The 16,628-nt window shown below is 40.0% G+C and overlaps 1 protein-coding gene across 1 annotated transcript in view; it reads left to right on the top strand.

Moving 5' to 3' along the window:
* sema5a (sema domain, seven thrombospondin repeats (type 1 and type 1-like), transmembrane domain (TM) and short cytoplasmic domain, (semaphorin) 5A) overlaps positions 1-16,133 on the top strand; it is a 75,230-nt gene extending 59,097 nt beyond the window's left edge. The window contains exons 15-21 of the mRNA XM_018754289.2: positions 1,478-1,703; positions 5,914-6,123; positions 8,898-9,068; positions 9,896-10,051; positions 10,690-10,734; positions 11,165-11,376; positions 14,499-16,133. Of these exons, the coding sequence (XP_018609805.1) occupies positions 1,478-1,703; positions 5,914-6,123; positions 8,898-9,068; positions 9,896-10,051; positions 10,690-10,734; positions 11,165-11,376; positions 14,499-14,618 (1,140 nt within the window). The 3' untranslated portion in view covers positions 14,619-16,133. The remainder of the gene's footprint in view (positions 1-1,477; positions 1,704-5,913; positions 6,124-8,897; positions 9,069-9,895; positions 10,052-10,689; positions 10,735-11,164; positions 11,377-14,498) is intronic.
* Positions 16,134-16,628: the final 495 nt, after the last annotated feature.

Below are 16,628 nucleotides of genomic sequence, written 5' to 3'. Positions count from 1 at the left end.
CCGACTCGTTTATACAGTGCTTTGAAACATTCATTTTGTAAAATTGTGTGAGGGAAGAATTTATCACCTGAATACTTTAAACATTATGAATTAATGCAATGTAATTTTGTTAACCACAATATAACCGAATATTCTTTTGTAGCAATGATGAAAAAATAAAATATCAGATTTGCTTAAGAGCTTCCAGATTAAATGTGTTATAGTAAAGATTGCCACCATGCGATGAATCGTTGAGGCCGCTAATTATCATCATGGGTTTTTAGACAAACTTCAATTTCTCTATAGATCTCGCAAAGGAATGTTTTTGCGTTGTTCTCTTGTGAAATATTCACAGGGCGAGTAACGTAATGTGCTGAAATTTAAACACCCCAGAGACGTCACCGCAAATGGTACTTTGCATATGTGCAATTTTCAGCAGGCTCTGAATTTTTCCGCAGCTTTCTTGGAAAAGCAGGCCGTTGGCCAAGGAAGCTTTATGTTATATCTCCAGTATCTGGAGCCCTTAAATATTAATGACCGAAGCATGATTACAAAGTTACACAGTGTGAAAGCAGGCGATTTGTGACAGACTCATTTTTCTTCCAAACAATGCAATGTGAATCCCCGTGTGTCTTTAACCTTGGGCCCCTGTTTCGGCTGCCATGACTTTACAGGAGCACGGCCTGGGTGTTGAAATCCGCTCAGTGTGACAACTTGACGGATGAACAAAGGGGACTTTTATCTTATTTTGTCAAGGTCTGGCAGTCACTCAAGGTCTGTTTGGCATAAATAAATAAAGGGAAAGAAAAGGGTACAATCATCCTCTTTATCTAATGAACATATCATTTTAAGTCTATTCCTCTCTCTTCATTTCTGTTCTTGTCCAAGCAGGTATTATGCTGTCTTAGAAGGATGTGGTTATATTATATGGATTATAATCACAGACCGTGGAAAAACATCAATTATGAATTCCTGACTTAAGACAAATGTGCAAAATGCAGCACAAGATAGAACTGGGGATCAGACAAAAATTTAAAGATACAGAAACCATAATTATATGACGATTTTCTAGTTTCTTGAAGTTGAGATTTTATGCCGTAAGATCCTTGAGTTCTTAGCACCTAAAATAAGTAACATTTTTAAATGAACGCTGTCCAGAATTTCAGCTGAATCAGGTCAAAATGCCAGTGACAGTACATACGTAGGTGCTGTATTTTTTTTTATATTCATTACAGCTCAGCCGTCCATCCTTGGTAAATTAAACTTGATAAATTAAACTTGATCAATGACTTCTGCTGCCTGGCTTGTTTGCCATATGTTATGTTCAGCAAAGACTGTAATGAAAATGTTCCTTGAGGCAGCAAAATGGCAATGTGGTGCCCCGGGATATAACTGCACTTATTTCTAATGCTTGAAAATTGTTAGATTTTTTTTTACAGATTTAGGACCTCCTGCAGAGGTTGACCTCATACTGGGTCATGTTTTCTGTCCTCAACAGGAGTACCAGACCTGCAACTCCATCCCCTGTCCAGAGCTGAAGAAAACCACGCCTTGGACGCCTTGGACACCAGTCAACATCTCAGACAATGGTGGCCATTACGAGCAGCGGTTCAGGTACACCTGCAAGGCAAGAGTGCCAGACCCCGGGCTTCTGGAGGTGGGCCGGCAGAGGATCGAGATGCGCTACTGCTCTAATGATGGCTCCACTGGCTGCTCCACTGATGGTGAGCTCTCCCTATCTTTCTTGCTCTCCCGCTTGCTCAGTCTCTGATTTCCATACCATTCTTCTCCATCTGCAAAAGTAAGCTTTGTCGACAAGTCCTTTATTTGGTTACTCACATCCACAAGTCTCTCCTGAGCTGTGCTATTGAGTTAAAATGCCTACATGAACATTACAAACACGATCTTGAAAAATGAATCATGTTCAGCCTATCCTGTTAAGGCACACTCCCCTCGGGTCAGGTCGCAGCTCGAATCTGGACTGTGTCATTCACCAGTTGTGACCAGCAGTCAGCAGCGGCAGTGGAGACCAAATTGGCTTGATTCTGCCGGGACGAGACTGGCCATGTTTTTTTGGCCATACACAGCTAAGTGGTCCCATTGGTGTGTCAAGTGCCCATGAGTTATTGCCAGCGTAAAAGTGCAATACTCTCTCCTCAAGAATATTGCCTGTTGGTTCACAGTGCAAAAATTGTGAGCGGCGGGACAGGGATTTGAAACAATCGGTAGACAACATCTGAATCACGGTAACTCACATCCAACAAAGAACTGAGTTTCATCAAACTAGAGAGTGGAAAATTGTTATACTGTTATGCCAATGAAAACAATATAAATCAAGCAAATAAATTAAAAATAGAGGTCATGCACAATAAATGCTCTCCTTTGAAAAACTCTTTAATTTGCTTATTGTAAACACTTGTCTGAACAAGATGCTAATTGACTCGATGCAGCTGCGGTGGTCCCACATCATAAGATGCAGTAGTGCAGCAGTGAAATGACCATTGGGTTTGCTTGTTAAGATTCTTACGGGCCGCTGGAAAACCTCTCATACGGAACACAGACCTTTCTTCCTGCTGCACAGCTGCCATCTCACAGAAGGTCTAACAGACGGATACCAGACACATATTCCATGAGCATCGTGTGTTTAGATGAATTTCCATGCTCTTAGAAGTTTTTGCCACTGCGTTTCCATTGCAGAAACAGGGAAAGAGTCACTGATGTCTTGTAAACGAACATAGGAACACATCACAGTTTGGATTGATGGATTCTGTTTTTTTTTCTCTTTTTTTACAGGATTAATATTAATGAAATGAAACAATATGTATTTCATTTAGGTTTTGTAAATGAATAAATGTAAATGTTTTGTAACAGGGCTTAAAGCACAAAGAGGTGAAAAGCAGTAGCTGCAATAAAAGAAATCTTTACAAGGGACTGTGAATTTCAGCATCGATTTTAAGACATGGTAATTGCCCACACTTAGTCGAATGTCATGAGTATAAATATTGGGCAGCGAGACGCTAATGCTTTGGTTAAGGTGTTCAGTTAGAAGCCTTAGTTCGAATGGTATGTGTAGCAGGTAGGGTAGTGATCAGAGCTGTTGTATCGGAGCTCAGGAGTTGCAGGTTCAAATCCTACCTCCTGCAGTAGCGCTATTGAGCACGGTCTTTACAGTGAATTTCCTTAGTAAAAAATACCCAGCTGAATGAATAAATAATTATAATTAGGTAAACTTTGCAAGTTCCTTTGGAGAAAAGCATCAGCTAAAATAAAATAAATATAACCTCAAAAATGACTGAACATGGCAGGTTGCCAAGGCAGGAGCTTCACATCATCAGTAGTGTGAACATGTGATCATTAGTAGAAATCAGATTATCATTTTCTTAAACTGCATATTTAGGATCCAAGATTCTAAATTCGTATGTGCTAGGTCATCTGATTTGTCCACGGACTAATTTTAATCAGCTTTACATTTCTGTAATAAAAGTAATGTCCTCCAGGGCAACTCCAGCTCAGTTGGACCACATCCATGGCAAATTTATGTGAAGCAGAAGCCACAGGACAGCCAGTAGGTTGTAAATTGTCAAAGGCCATGTCCATATTACTAAGTCCATATTGAAGGCATGTAGTAGGAGGTAGATCCTGTATTGCTGAGAGGCTCATAATTCTAGAGTAGACGAGCAGCAGAAGAAGAATAAACTGCCACTTGGTCGAGATTCAGGTTCAGTGCTGTGCCTGTTCTCCTATCGACTGGAATCTATGAGCTGCACCCAGCCGAGGAAAGATAAGAAAGACTGCCTACCGGTGAATTACCTTGTCTCTGAAAGCAGTTACGCTGAATGTGATATCAAGACAGCCAGACATACCTCTGGATCCCAACAAGGATAAACTGTTTTTATACAATAAGTATGACCAAAATATTTTTCATACAAAAGCAAAAATGTATCTTAAATGATTATATGATTTCAATGGTTTTTACTTTCATGTTGACATCTTTTGAACAATTGTCAACAGATTTTGTAAAAAAAAATTTATATGTGTTATATGCATAAGTTATTTTTTACATCTTTTGCATTATTTTTAGTCACCAGACTATCTGGGGATATAAATTTTCATTAGAGTCACTGGTTTCTATTCATACATACATTAAACTTGTACATCATTAAAAATGTCCTCATTTACTTTGGAGCAGTATTCACACCCTATTACAGATCTACTGCATACTCCTTAATGAGGCTAACAAATTAATTATTCTACTAATGTGTGTTAGTATTAGTACATTGTTATATGAATGTCATGTCCCTCTAGACTCCACAGCTTGTTTTGTTTTCATGGTTTTTTTCTCCCATTTTACTTCTATAGCAGTTAAGAAAAAAATACTGCATTTTCCATTAGAAAAAATGATAGGAAACACAAAATCCCCAAAATCATTTTGATCTCAGTTAATTTTCTGAACATTTTCAGTTGTGAAGTTTTAATCTAATTTTTGAATAAGAACACCAACTTTTGTTGTTTTTCTAAACAACACTTTGCAATCCATTCGTTGTAAGACTTATGAAGTTCTGCTTTTCTCTTCTTCTCATTCATAACCAGGTGAAGAATTTCTCTTTATACTGACCATTCATCCACTTCCTGCTTCCCCTTTTTGAGGAAACACACATTGTTCTACATTCACCAAACAAACAATGACTGGTGGTTGGATTTTGCAACCTATGTGGAATTAAGGGATTACATGAAAGATACAACAGAAGTAGAATTTTTTTAGAATTGACTTTTTAGTCTTTCTTGGGGGAAGATATATTGATCTGTGAAGCTCAATAAAACCAAGGAGTCACTCCACCATCACATCACCCTTGTTTCATTGTTACCTCTTTTGACCCCCTGAGATATAAATAATATTGTTTGTCTTTCTAATTACTCTCTTTCGCTAGGTGTTTGCTAAAGGCTGTGCTACTGATCTCATGCCCTTTAGGACAGGACTTTGCAATTGCTCTTTCACTAACTTTTAATAAGCATTTCCCAGACCTCTGAGCAAATGTTTTCCAGTTTGTGACGGCTTTGGGAATGATGTTGCTGACTCTCGGGCTAATCCACGGGCGTTGTTAATTCAGTAGAATACAGGTACCATGACCTCCCTCACAGAAGCTAGCCCATGGAGATATATCCTTGTCTTGGTCCTTTGGCAGACAAGGGCTTTAGCAATAGAGAGAAAAGACAGTTCTTATTGTGAGTGGTCAGTTCTTTGTGAATCACTTGCTTTGGTAGATCAGTTTAAATCAAAAACTACTTTTCTTGGGAGAATAAACAGACAGAATTTTGCCATGGGTGATTTTTACATGTTACACTGTTACATACACTGTTGCTGTCAAGTGAGCCATGTTTATCAGCATCATGAAAGCCATGGTTGTTTTCTAGCTGGTCACCCTAAAATTTGATATCATAGCACTAGGGTACACTTTTTAAGACCCCAAAGTCTGTGCTGATGTGTGAATAGATTCTAAGGAGTCTCTGTTCCTCTGAGAGGGAAATGTAGTAAGGAGTTTAGGCAGTGTAGACGGTGTACCTGTCTGCTTGAAATCAGTATGAAGTAGGGTTTATCCTTGGTCCGTTTGTCATATAGTCAGCACTTCATGGATGGCACTACGTCTCCTTCTGAAAAGCTTAACTGCACCAACTGAGGTCAAGGTTATGCTACAGTGAGTTAAAATGTCCTCCTCCAAAAGAGGCTAGTGAGTGAATTGTAAGGCATCAAATCACGACTGACTACTTTAGAGATTAAGGCTCTACTGCAAATGTGCAACACACAGAGAAGGGAACTTTTTGCCATTAAGATTCAAAGACGTGTTGAGTTTTTAATAGAGGTCCAGTGAGTAAGTGCTCCATAGGCAAATAAGTGGAAGTCAACACAACCAGAACTCCCTTCTTCTTGCCATTCAGGTGACCTCCTACGGTCAGGTCGGGTTGCAGTCCACGCGGTCAATGGCGGCTGGTCAGCTTGGTCATCCTGGTCTCAGTGCAGCCGAGACTGCAGCCGCGGCATTCGCAGCAGGCGCCGCACGTGCACTAACCCTGAACCCAAGTACGGGGGCCTGCCTTGCCCAGGACCTGCTCTGGAGTACCAGGAGTGCAACATCACACCCTGCCCTGGTGAGTCCCACCTCAGCCCCTAGTGCAGACTGCTTCCACTCCTCCCCCACCCCTCCAGTGCTGTGTCTACAGGAAAAGCACAACTACAGATCTTGACAATGAGCACTGATAAGATATCAAAGTTGTGCATCACTAGTTCAACTCCATTGCGCAGGTCTCACCTGGCAAGGGGCACATTAGACTAAGATATATAACCAAAATCCAGAAACTCCCCTAGTATACAATAGGAGGGCAGAAAACAACAGAATACAAAATAATTATTTAAAATATTGTGTAGGTGGTTAAGAGAGGTGTTAATAAATCATTGTACATATTGCACCTTTCGGTCAGGTCCCTTACAAAGTAATAAGGTGATGAGTATGCATCAGGAATTTTAATTATTTCCACTGACCTTTAATTAATTTCAAATTCGAGAGGTTTTTTAATCACAAATGCCAGCATCATTATTATAAATCGAGGAAGTGTTTTTAAAGACGCTATGGAATTAAAATGATGAGTCCAATTTTCAGCAGAAAATTTGAGGCCTGTCCAAGGGGGCTTTGCGCTTGAAGATAATGATGCAGCTCACGATGGGGCATCGCGTCCTGTCATCAGATGCCTTGCACAGCACTGTAATACCAGGAGCAGAGCTCTCTAATTAAGAGATGACTCTTCCTACTTTGGGAGGAAGTTTGCTGTCTGAACGGAAATCTGCGCTTAAGTACAAAAGAACACCTGGAGAAATTTACGCCTCAAGTAGACAGTGAGGGATTCTTTTTTGCTGTGGTTATTTATTTATTTTTTTAAGTGTTATTAATGATGAGGCCTGTTGAGGAGGCAGAGATTTTCCCTGAGTGCTGTAATTGTGCGGTTCCTCAGCAGCGGTAGCCATCAATCATGGGTCCATCGACAGGTGGTACAGGAGATGGCGAAACGGCTTCTGCTTGAACAATGCTTGAACAGCTACTGGTTGGATTGCTTGTGTATATCTATAATCTTATCACCCCTAATTTGATTTGCAGTGCATTCAGTAACAATACTTGTCTGGCATGTGTGTGTGTCTGCATTCCAGTGCCTGCATGCGTAAATGCATGTAAATTATGTAAAAAAGAATGGATCAAACACCAAAGCTGATGCCATTCTAAACAATCTGAAATCCCTCCACTGAGTTTGGGTAGCAGTTTGTGTAGTTCTTAGTGCTCCAAGGACCTGGGTTCGAATCCTATGCTCTTGATGTAATACCCTTGAGCTGGGGGATTACCTTGAACTGATACAGTGAAAATTACCTAGAGGCTAAATGAGTAAATTATTGTATACCAAGTTACGAGTGCCAATTGCTTTGGAGAAAATAGATATCCCAATGAATGAAGTATAATTCATATTCTTTGTCATAGGCAATGCTGTGTGTTTTAAAAGTGTATAAGAGACGTTTGCAATTTTAGGGGGAAAAAAAATTGTTCCCCTGCTGGTGTTTCATAGGTTTTGAAATCAATTGATCTGCTGTTTCTGAAAAACCTACCTCAAATTAGATGATCAGTAACATGCTGGCAGAAAGTGACCGAACAGCTCTCTACTTGCAACAGAGAAATTACAGAGCGATGACAGAACCGTAGTCGAGTTCTATTACGCCTTCACCATCAGAAATTACTCTTTAAGACCTCATTTAAAAATAATCCTGCACCAAGATGATTGCATGCATGTTGTCCAAAATTTAGGGGACTAATATAAGTGTGTCTGATTGCTCTGCAATGGAATGGTGTTCTATCTGCGGTGTCCCTGCCTCACAATCTTAGCTTCTGGCATAGGCTGCAGACCACCCCAACCCAGTGTTGGACAAGCTGTTAATGAATGAATGAATAAAGGTTAAAAATAATATATTCTTGTTTTCCTTTTTTAAAGCAATAATATCAAGCGATATACATTAATATGAACTGTCCACAAAAAGCTAATTGTAACCAGGTTCAAATTCCACCTCCAACCATAGTACCCTTGATCAAGGTACTTATCCTAAATCCAGTAAAATTACCCAGCTGCATAAATGGGTAAATCATTGTAAGTAACATTGTGACTCACTTTACAGAAAAGCATCAGCTAAATGAATAAGTGCCAATGTCAATCGTGCTGCAATACAAGCTGCAGTTTCACTATTTTTTTTCATTGTGAATGGCAGTACATTTGTCTTGAGCCCAGATTTATCTTATTAGCTCAAGTGAGACTAGCCCAGAGGCCTTTAATGTCTTCTAAGAGTTATGCTACCTGTGTTTCCATACCCTGAGTGGCCAGTGTCTGCGAGCTTGGCGTTGTCTTCAAAGAAGTCTGTTTAACACCATTTTCCGGTGTTAATTAGTGTGAAATTTAGGAATCTACATGTGAGTGAAGGAGTATACCTGATGGCAGTCACGCGTGGAGGTAATGACCACAGGGCTGGTGTTTCCCCATCTGGGAGGGCGTATGGCTGGTAACCCCCTGCTGCTCCTCAGCTCTTCCACAGTGAGCACAGCATGAGGAACATCCAGGAAGGCAGGAGCAGCAGAAGTGTGTGACTGGTTCCCGTTTCCCAACGGCAAGATGTAACACCTGATCTCACTTCAATTTAAAATCTCTAAATCTTCATGTTACAGTGTGCTTTCAAAGGGCATCAGGGAGGAATTAAAATGTAAAGTAAACGGAGGTTTTGGTGAAAATGGTTGGTTAATTAAGACGAGGGGTTGTAGCTCACACTGGAAGTGGAATCGGAGACGTATCGTCTGCTGTAGGCGTTTCCTCGCCCTCACGTCTTTTTCTCCTTTCACCAGTGGACGGAAGCTGGTCTTGCTGGTCGCCGTGGTCCAAGTGCTCAGTGACATGCGGAGGGGGTCACTACATGCGCACGCGCAACTGCAATAACCCCCCACCAGCTTACGGTGGGGACATCTGTTTGGGCTTGCACACCGAGGAGGCCCTGTGCAACACCCAGGCATGCCCAGGTAACACAGTATATCCAGCTGTGTCCATCTAGGCAGCACAGGACAACCACCTATCTATATTTAACAAAGCACACCTGGGGCTGTCACGATACCCGTGTCATGTGTCTAGGAGGAAAGCATTTTGTCACTAACTGCTTAGAAATCTTTCATCTCGCACACAATTCACATGTCAACATACACAGGCTTGACAAATCATGCATACTCACTTAAAAATATATGCAAATTTCAATCTGTATAATCTTGTTTTTTCACATGGATAAATTAAAATGTCAAAGTTTTAATGGAAAACAAACGGTGTAGCCAAGAGTTATTTACTGGAAGAAAATGTATGAAGTTTTTGCACGAATGATTGTTGAAACAGATTGTGTTTAGCGCTTTTGGTTTGGGGAATGATCAGCACTTGGAGTCAACGAAGGTGACGCTGTGGATGTCTTAATAGGGAAATTGTGTGTATAGTAATACAGGGTGTTAGTGTCTTTCTCAAGGGACATCTTACTAATATGCCTGGGAAGACATATTAAGCATTTCAGTAACAGAATTTGTTTGTCTTATATTTGGAAATGTGCTCTTTTAAATGTATCATAAAGTATTGTGAGCTATCGGGTATGAACGCATCAGTCTTCGAACAGTCCTGCTGGCATTGTTGTTCAGTCCTTGCCAGGATCTTGTAAAGTTCTCTTGGGGTCCTTGTTGGGTATTAGTTGGGTCCTTGTCTAGAGTTCTTTTAGGGTCTTTGCTAGGTCATTGTTATGTCCTTGTTGAATCATTGAATAGCCCTGTGGAATAATTTTCAAACAGTCCATGACAGGTCATTGTCTGCGTTTCAGAGAGTTGGTCGATGTGGTCAGAATGGTCTCGCTGCGACTCTTCAGGGATGCAGACGCGCCTCCGCCACTGTGACGTCCTCTTCCCAACAGGCACCCAGTGTTCAGGCAACAGCTCGGACACTAGGCCCTGCCCATTGGACTCCAACCTCATCCCAGGTGAGCGACCGGCACCGTGAGCTTAGATGTCGTGTCAAGGCACTTATACTGAATTTGAACAATAACACATCGATACCTACCTTTTTAATACATCCACTTCTGTTCACCTCTCACATGTCTGAGTGTCTAGCAATTACATTGTGCTGATGATTGTATTATTCCTCTGTCAGAAACACACAATGTGCCTCTGATTAGTTTTCTTTTTGACTGGCAATGTATTACCAGGAGAGTACCTGTGCAATTGCAACTTCGGAATAGCAATTGAATAATGAACGCATTCTAGCCGTTGATTTAAAAAAAAGGAAAAATCTGATATTATGAGCTGTCCCGAAAGAGTAAAAGGAGATATTAACCTCATTAGGCTGTTATTGGAAGATGAATCTGAATATACATTAGCGATATAATTAAAATGCATTATGCCCTTACCCCAAGTGTCATTCAGTTGCCAGTGTTTCATTAAGCCTCGTAAAAAGTCTTGTACTTGAGTCTTTATTAATGAGACTTGAAATGTGTTATAAAGTACTGTAGGTGCTAATTGTTATCTGTTAAAATTTTATGGGTAAATTGTTGAATATTTCAGTACTTCTAAGGATGTCCTTTATCTCTCTAATGAGTGTTTTTTTTCTATTTTTTTCTAGAAGTGTCTATTGCACGATCTAGCCGAGAAGAGAGGCGATGTGGAGGTAATATTTCACTCGTGGTAATAAGCTTATCTATAATGAACCAGTGCCCAAGGTAGACTACCGGGCAATCTGTGTCATGCGCTGCTATAACTGTAGCAACACAAAACATTCTTTTTAAAAGTTACATTTGATTTTTGTTTTTTACACTAAAAATACACTAAAATACATTGTATTTAGCATATAATTTGATGAAATATTTTGTATTATCTGTTTATGTGAAAGAGAACTGGTAGCATTGTTGTCAAGGACATGATTATATCTCGAACTGGCCTTGCTCTTGTATATTTGAGCAAATTATTTGTTGCAGTCATTGTAATAATACATCAAGTCATAAATGTGGGTAAAATTTGAAAGTTCCTTTGGAAATCAGTGCTGCTTAAACAACAGGATATAATAATAAGCATACAACTTTTTTTTTTTATTGGTGCAGATTTCAACTTGTTCCACATGATCGCTGTTGGTCTGAGCAGCTCCATCCTGGGCTGCCTGATCACCCTGCTGGTCTACACGTACTGTCAGAGGTACCAGCAGCAGTCCCATGATGCCACAGTCATCCACCCCATATCCGCTGCCCCGCTCAACACCAGCATCACCAACCACATCAACAAGCTGGACAAGTATGACTCAGTGGAGGCCATCAAGGTCTGTTTTAGCCCTGTTCCTTCTGTGTGGCACACAAATGCACTCTTCCAGCTAGTGTGGCACTTCAACTTCCTGAGAAAATCCAGTTTTGCATTAAACCTGATGGTTCTTTAAATAATGAATCTTCTAATTAGCCATACACTGCTTTCTCATAAGTGATTATGGGAACACTGGTATGCGCAGTGTCCTTATTCCGTAATTCATGCCCCGTAACATGGACTTCATATTAACACTGAGTTTTTCTATGTCATTTTTAAATGTCTTCATTACAAACACAAATGTATCAGCTGTTCTTTATAATGGACCCTGAACCTGATGTCTTAAAAAGAGAGGAATGTGTTAAACAATTCTGTGGTGAACATCCTTGATTTTCCAAAGTAGCCAATGAGTGATTGAACCATTTAACATCCAGTTAAAATTTTAAACAAAGGATTATTAAGAAAGATTCTTTCAGAGAATCTGAAAGTGTGTAGTTCATGACTTAAATCATCAAATGTTAAATAGTAATAGAAATAAATTTAATTAGTACCCACGTATTTTGCAATTAAATCCTGGGACATCAGTCAGCACTGTAGGAGGCATTAGGTTTAAATGACAGCATTTGGAAGGGACTTAAACATCTGAAAAGTGAGTCTGGGCTCATTTTCAAGGAGGTTTATGTTGTAATAGATGCCACCATGTTCAGTGGATAGGCTCTGCAGTTGAGTCTGAATCCTGCAGTCAGGTGTATTCAGCAGAGTAGAATGAGCATGAGCATGAAAATGAGACCCCGTGGTTGATGGCCTGCTTTATAAATGACTTCCCATGCTTTTCCTCCCTCTGCCTGGAAGGGGACATAGAGGCCTGATCAGCAGTGCCTCGAAAAACCTATGTGTCAAGTGAGCCTTACTTGACAGATCCGCAGCTGAAAGCCCGCCAAGCCCCACGTCCCACGGTCATACGCATTTGACTCAGAGATGGCCCACTGATGGTGGGCTGGAACTCCTGCACAGTCCGCTTCCCATGAGCCCCACCCTGAGGCTACCCTCCCAGCAATGTCCGTCTTATGCTGCATGCTTAATTTGCCAATGCATGCCTTCAGCTCCACCCCCTAGGAAAAAAGCCACCTGCTGAGGATTCCCTGTGCCCCCATTCCTCTTCACAGCCCGGCGTATCTGTACTCTTGGCCTTGGATGACCACGGCACGCACTTCTAACACGGGAACGCCAGCGGGCCCGGAGGTTTTCTGCTAACACTCGCCAACTGTATACGACCTGTTCCGAAATCCATCCCTTCCTGTGAATCCCTCATTCACGCCAGGTCTGCACTCGCGAGTTTCACGTGCAGAGGGCACCATCATCCATAACTCATCGTAACCCATTCATAACTGGCCCAGCTGTACACTTGTGAGAAGGCAGTGTATTTCTTTTGTATGTTTGTTTGATCAATTGTTTGTTATGTTTAAATGGCATCCATCCATATTTCATTTTTGATGGCTTGTTTTTCACGCGTAAGTGTTTTTTTAGTGTTTCATTTCAGGCTGTACTGTTGCAGCTCTGAGCAATTACACAATGTATTGTAAAGCATGTCCCATAAAACCATCTGCTTCCTAAAAAATTAAATCATAGGTTATCCCTCAGTTAGGTATATTTCTTTGAGGGATATAAATGATGAGTATGTTATTTAATTTCAAAGTTGCTGAATAATTTTTAGCCACAATATCGATTTTAAAAGTTTGTGTTTCTTCATTTTTGAAGACACCCAAAAGCTAAGCTATGGGAAAAGATAAAGATTTTTTATTTTATTTAGCTATGCTTCAGTCAGCATAGTTTAGTACTTATGCCAAATTGGTGGAGCACGTTACATTGACCCCAGTACACCTATGGCAATGTGTCAAAACCTTTAACACTAATATGTGTTGTTTTTATGGTATTTCAGCATTTGACAGAATTTGTGCTAAATAATGATAATGAAATATGAATGTAAACATATCTGGGGAAACCTTTAGAGAGAAGAGTTTTACATGGAGGGTTTGCCCCCTGCTTGCTCTGTAGGATGGTGGTTTTACAATAGAATAATGTAATATTCTCAGCACTGGAGAAAGGGGTTCAGCACGTCACATTAAATCAGTAGCAGGGATTCATTTGTGTAGCGTTCACCAGGAAGTCACTTTAAAACTACTGTGTAAATAATCTTAATTTAATGCTTTTTACTTGTCTTTTTGACAGATGGTTCTCATCTATAAAAGCTTCAGCACTGCGGTAGCCCAATTTATGACTGGCCTGAATAATGTTTCTGGTGCTGTCGCAAGTTTCGTTTTGAATGTAAAAGAGAAAAAGCAGGTGTAAATGCTTTTTTTTTTTTTTTTTTTTTTTTTTTTGCATAATGGCCATCCCTTTCCATAATCCAACAGAGTATTATATTAATTTAGATTAGCTCACCAAAGATAGAGGAGCTAAACATTTGCAAGCCTGCAGGTTGTAGATTCCAGGTGAGTGAGCAGCATGGGGTTGGAGCCATCATTAGTGCCGTTATCGTCCACTAAAAGACTTAGGTTTGAAGTCCATTTATACCTTACTCTTGAGCAAGGTACTTAGCTGGAATTGCTCCAATAAAAATGCCCAGCTGTATAAATGGATAAATAATTATAAGTAGCTTAGTGTACAAACCTAACATTGTAAATTGCTTTGGAGAACAGCGCAAACAAAAAATTAAGAAGCGGTTATTATAATAACAATGTTAGGTAACAGGTAGCATTCTGGAGGGAAAATAATTTCAACATAAAAGTGATGCTAGCAGTATAACTAATAATCTGTAAGGGTTTTCTTGGAGAACTTCCTATTAGTGCACTTTTCTTTCTTTCTTGCACACCCATCTTGATACCATGGAACACATGACCATTGTCTTATTCTTTTGGCTCTATGGAAGGGGAGAAGAAACCATTGACATTCTCCATAATAGATCGATTTATTTTTTATACATGCAATACTTTTCATTTACATTGATTATTGCATTACGTTTGCAATGTATTGTACCTCAATGGTACTTCTGAACTGTTGACGAAAGCCGACCAAAATAAAGTAAATCACCACCCAATCATCATCACCCTCTGACAGCGATATGTCTTTTCATCTCATTTACAGGTGTTCAATAAAAATAACTTGATTTTGGAAGAAAGGAATAAATACTTCAACCCACACCTTGCCGGGAAAACATACACCAACGCCTACTTCTCAGATCTCAATACCTATGATGACTACTAAGATGGCCTTGGATGAACCTGTGTGTTGAGTAAATACATATATATTTTTTGCTTTGTGATTTTTATTGAGATTTTGCAGCACTTCAGCGTGGGACCTCCTCGGCTGAATCATCGGCTGCTGTCGACTCATTGACAGGAATGGCCATTTATAGACCCCAGATGGAGGGAATCACATCTCTTGTTCTGTGCAGAGTCCCCAGAAAACTCAGCCTGCGGGAGTTTTAGTCTTTGTTCTCTACCTCCGTGTTTGAAAGTGAGGGAGATGTACAGAGGGTGCTCATGGCAACAATAACAAAAGACTACGGACGGGGGATTAAACGTGACTTCCCACTTTCTCAACAAGTTCCACAAAGAGCAGCAGCCATTTTTGGGAGATACCACGAGACTGCAACTGCATGATGTTTATTGAGCGTCTTACCTCTTGCTTATTTTGTTTTGCATGGTCAATGGCATTCCAGTGTCCCGGAGCTACCATTCCCGAATTTGTCTGCAGCAGCGTACGGGTGGCCGCGGATCGGTACACGCCATCTGCAGAATTGGCTGCTCAACCCCCTGACAGAGCCAGACAATCAACCTGTACATATATTTTACGGTCTCTGGCCAGACACGTTCCTCTTCTGATTACTGTACCAGCTCCTTGTTATTACAGTCATTCAGCAATGGTCACTTATTGGTGAAGCAGTTTGATTCTAAAACTGAATTTACTTTGCAGTTGTATGTTTTGTTGCTTCTGTTTGGGGGAGAAAAAAACAAAACGTAATTGCAGCATTTCTCCAGTTTTCTTTTGTTGACTTTAAGCCCGAAATATTGCCAATAAATGGAAAAAACTGTTGGCTTCCAGCACAAGAAAACATTAAAGGACCCTGGCCTCTTTCTTCCATTCTGAATCTGCCTTCCTTGGTTAGAAAAGGAGAAATGATTGCATATGTGAATTTCCATCATTGAAACGTTTGCTGGGACAGTATGTTGGAAGCGAGCTTTTCAGGTGCTTCAGTAAGGTGTATGACTTTATTGTAGTTCATTTTTTATTACCACTAATTTTTGTTTGCTAGTTTAGCATAAACTTTAAAAAGTCTCAGATGTCTCATTAGCTGTTGTAGCCTGTTGTAGATCTAAGTTTATTAAATTGTTCAGTAGGTATAACCACAGCAGTGGTCTCCGTCAACCTTTAACCTGATGGGCCATCTGTCTAAAATGGTAATTGAGTCTCTTTAATTTGCTATCACAGGCTCCCTGCAGAGAAAGAATGCTGATTATGCAGAACTGTATGATAAGATGAGGTGAGAGGTGTGAGGGGAGTCTCCACCAGAGGTGACCTTAACTCATCCTTAATATAGTTTTGTGGCAGACGATCTTTGTTTGTTGGTGCCTCTAATATGTGCTCGCAAGTGCGTGCGCGCGTGTCTGCAACAGTCTCTCTATCTGTCTGTCCAACCACTTGTCTGTTTACCTGGGTGAGGTTGTGTGTATGAACGAGAATGTATGTGGAGGTCAAGGGTATTGTTTTTGTGTCTTACTAAACCCTTTGTGCATTCATATTAAAAAGCCTTGTTTGAACTATGTACTGTAAATACATCAAATAAATGTTACCTTAAACAATTTCAAAATCTGTTGTACTTCTCACCTGTTATTTGAGTCCCATAAGGACACAGCCTATAATAAGGCAATAAAAAATGAAATTCATTTTTGAAAAAATATGTTAATACATTGTTCCTTTTTGAATGTCACAAATATAATTTTCAGCACATTTTGTAATATTGTTGAATCTGACAGAGAAACACAAAACACTAGGAGAAGACATATGATACATCAGAACAAAAACTTCATATTATAAAACCATCTTCTTAAGCACTCATACACTGCTGCAACTCCTTTTATATGTAATCTGCTTAGTACCAAAAACATAGTTAATGGTATTATTTTAATAATAACCTCTCAATATTTAAATGCATGCAGAATAATAACATGCTGATTATATTGCACATGTAGAATGCTAATATACATGTAATGT

Source organism: Scleropages formosus, chromosome 9 (genome assembly GCF_900964775.1).
Source record: "Scleropages formosus chromosome 9, fSclFor1.1, whole genome shotgun sequence".
NCBI lineage: Eukaryota > Metazoa > Chordata > Actinopteri > Osteoglossiformes > Osteoglossidae > Scleropages > Scleropages formosus.
Note: the sequence above shows the minus strand (reverse complement) of the source record. Positions and strands in the feature narration are given on the sequence as shown.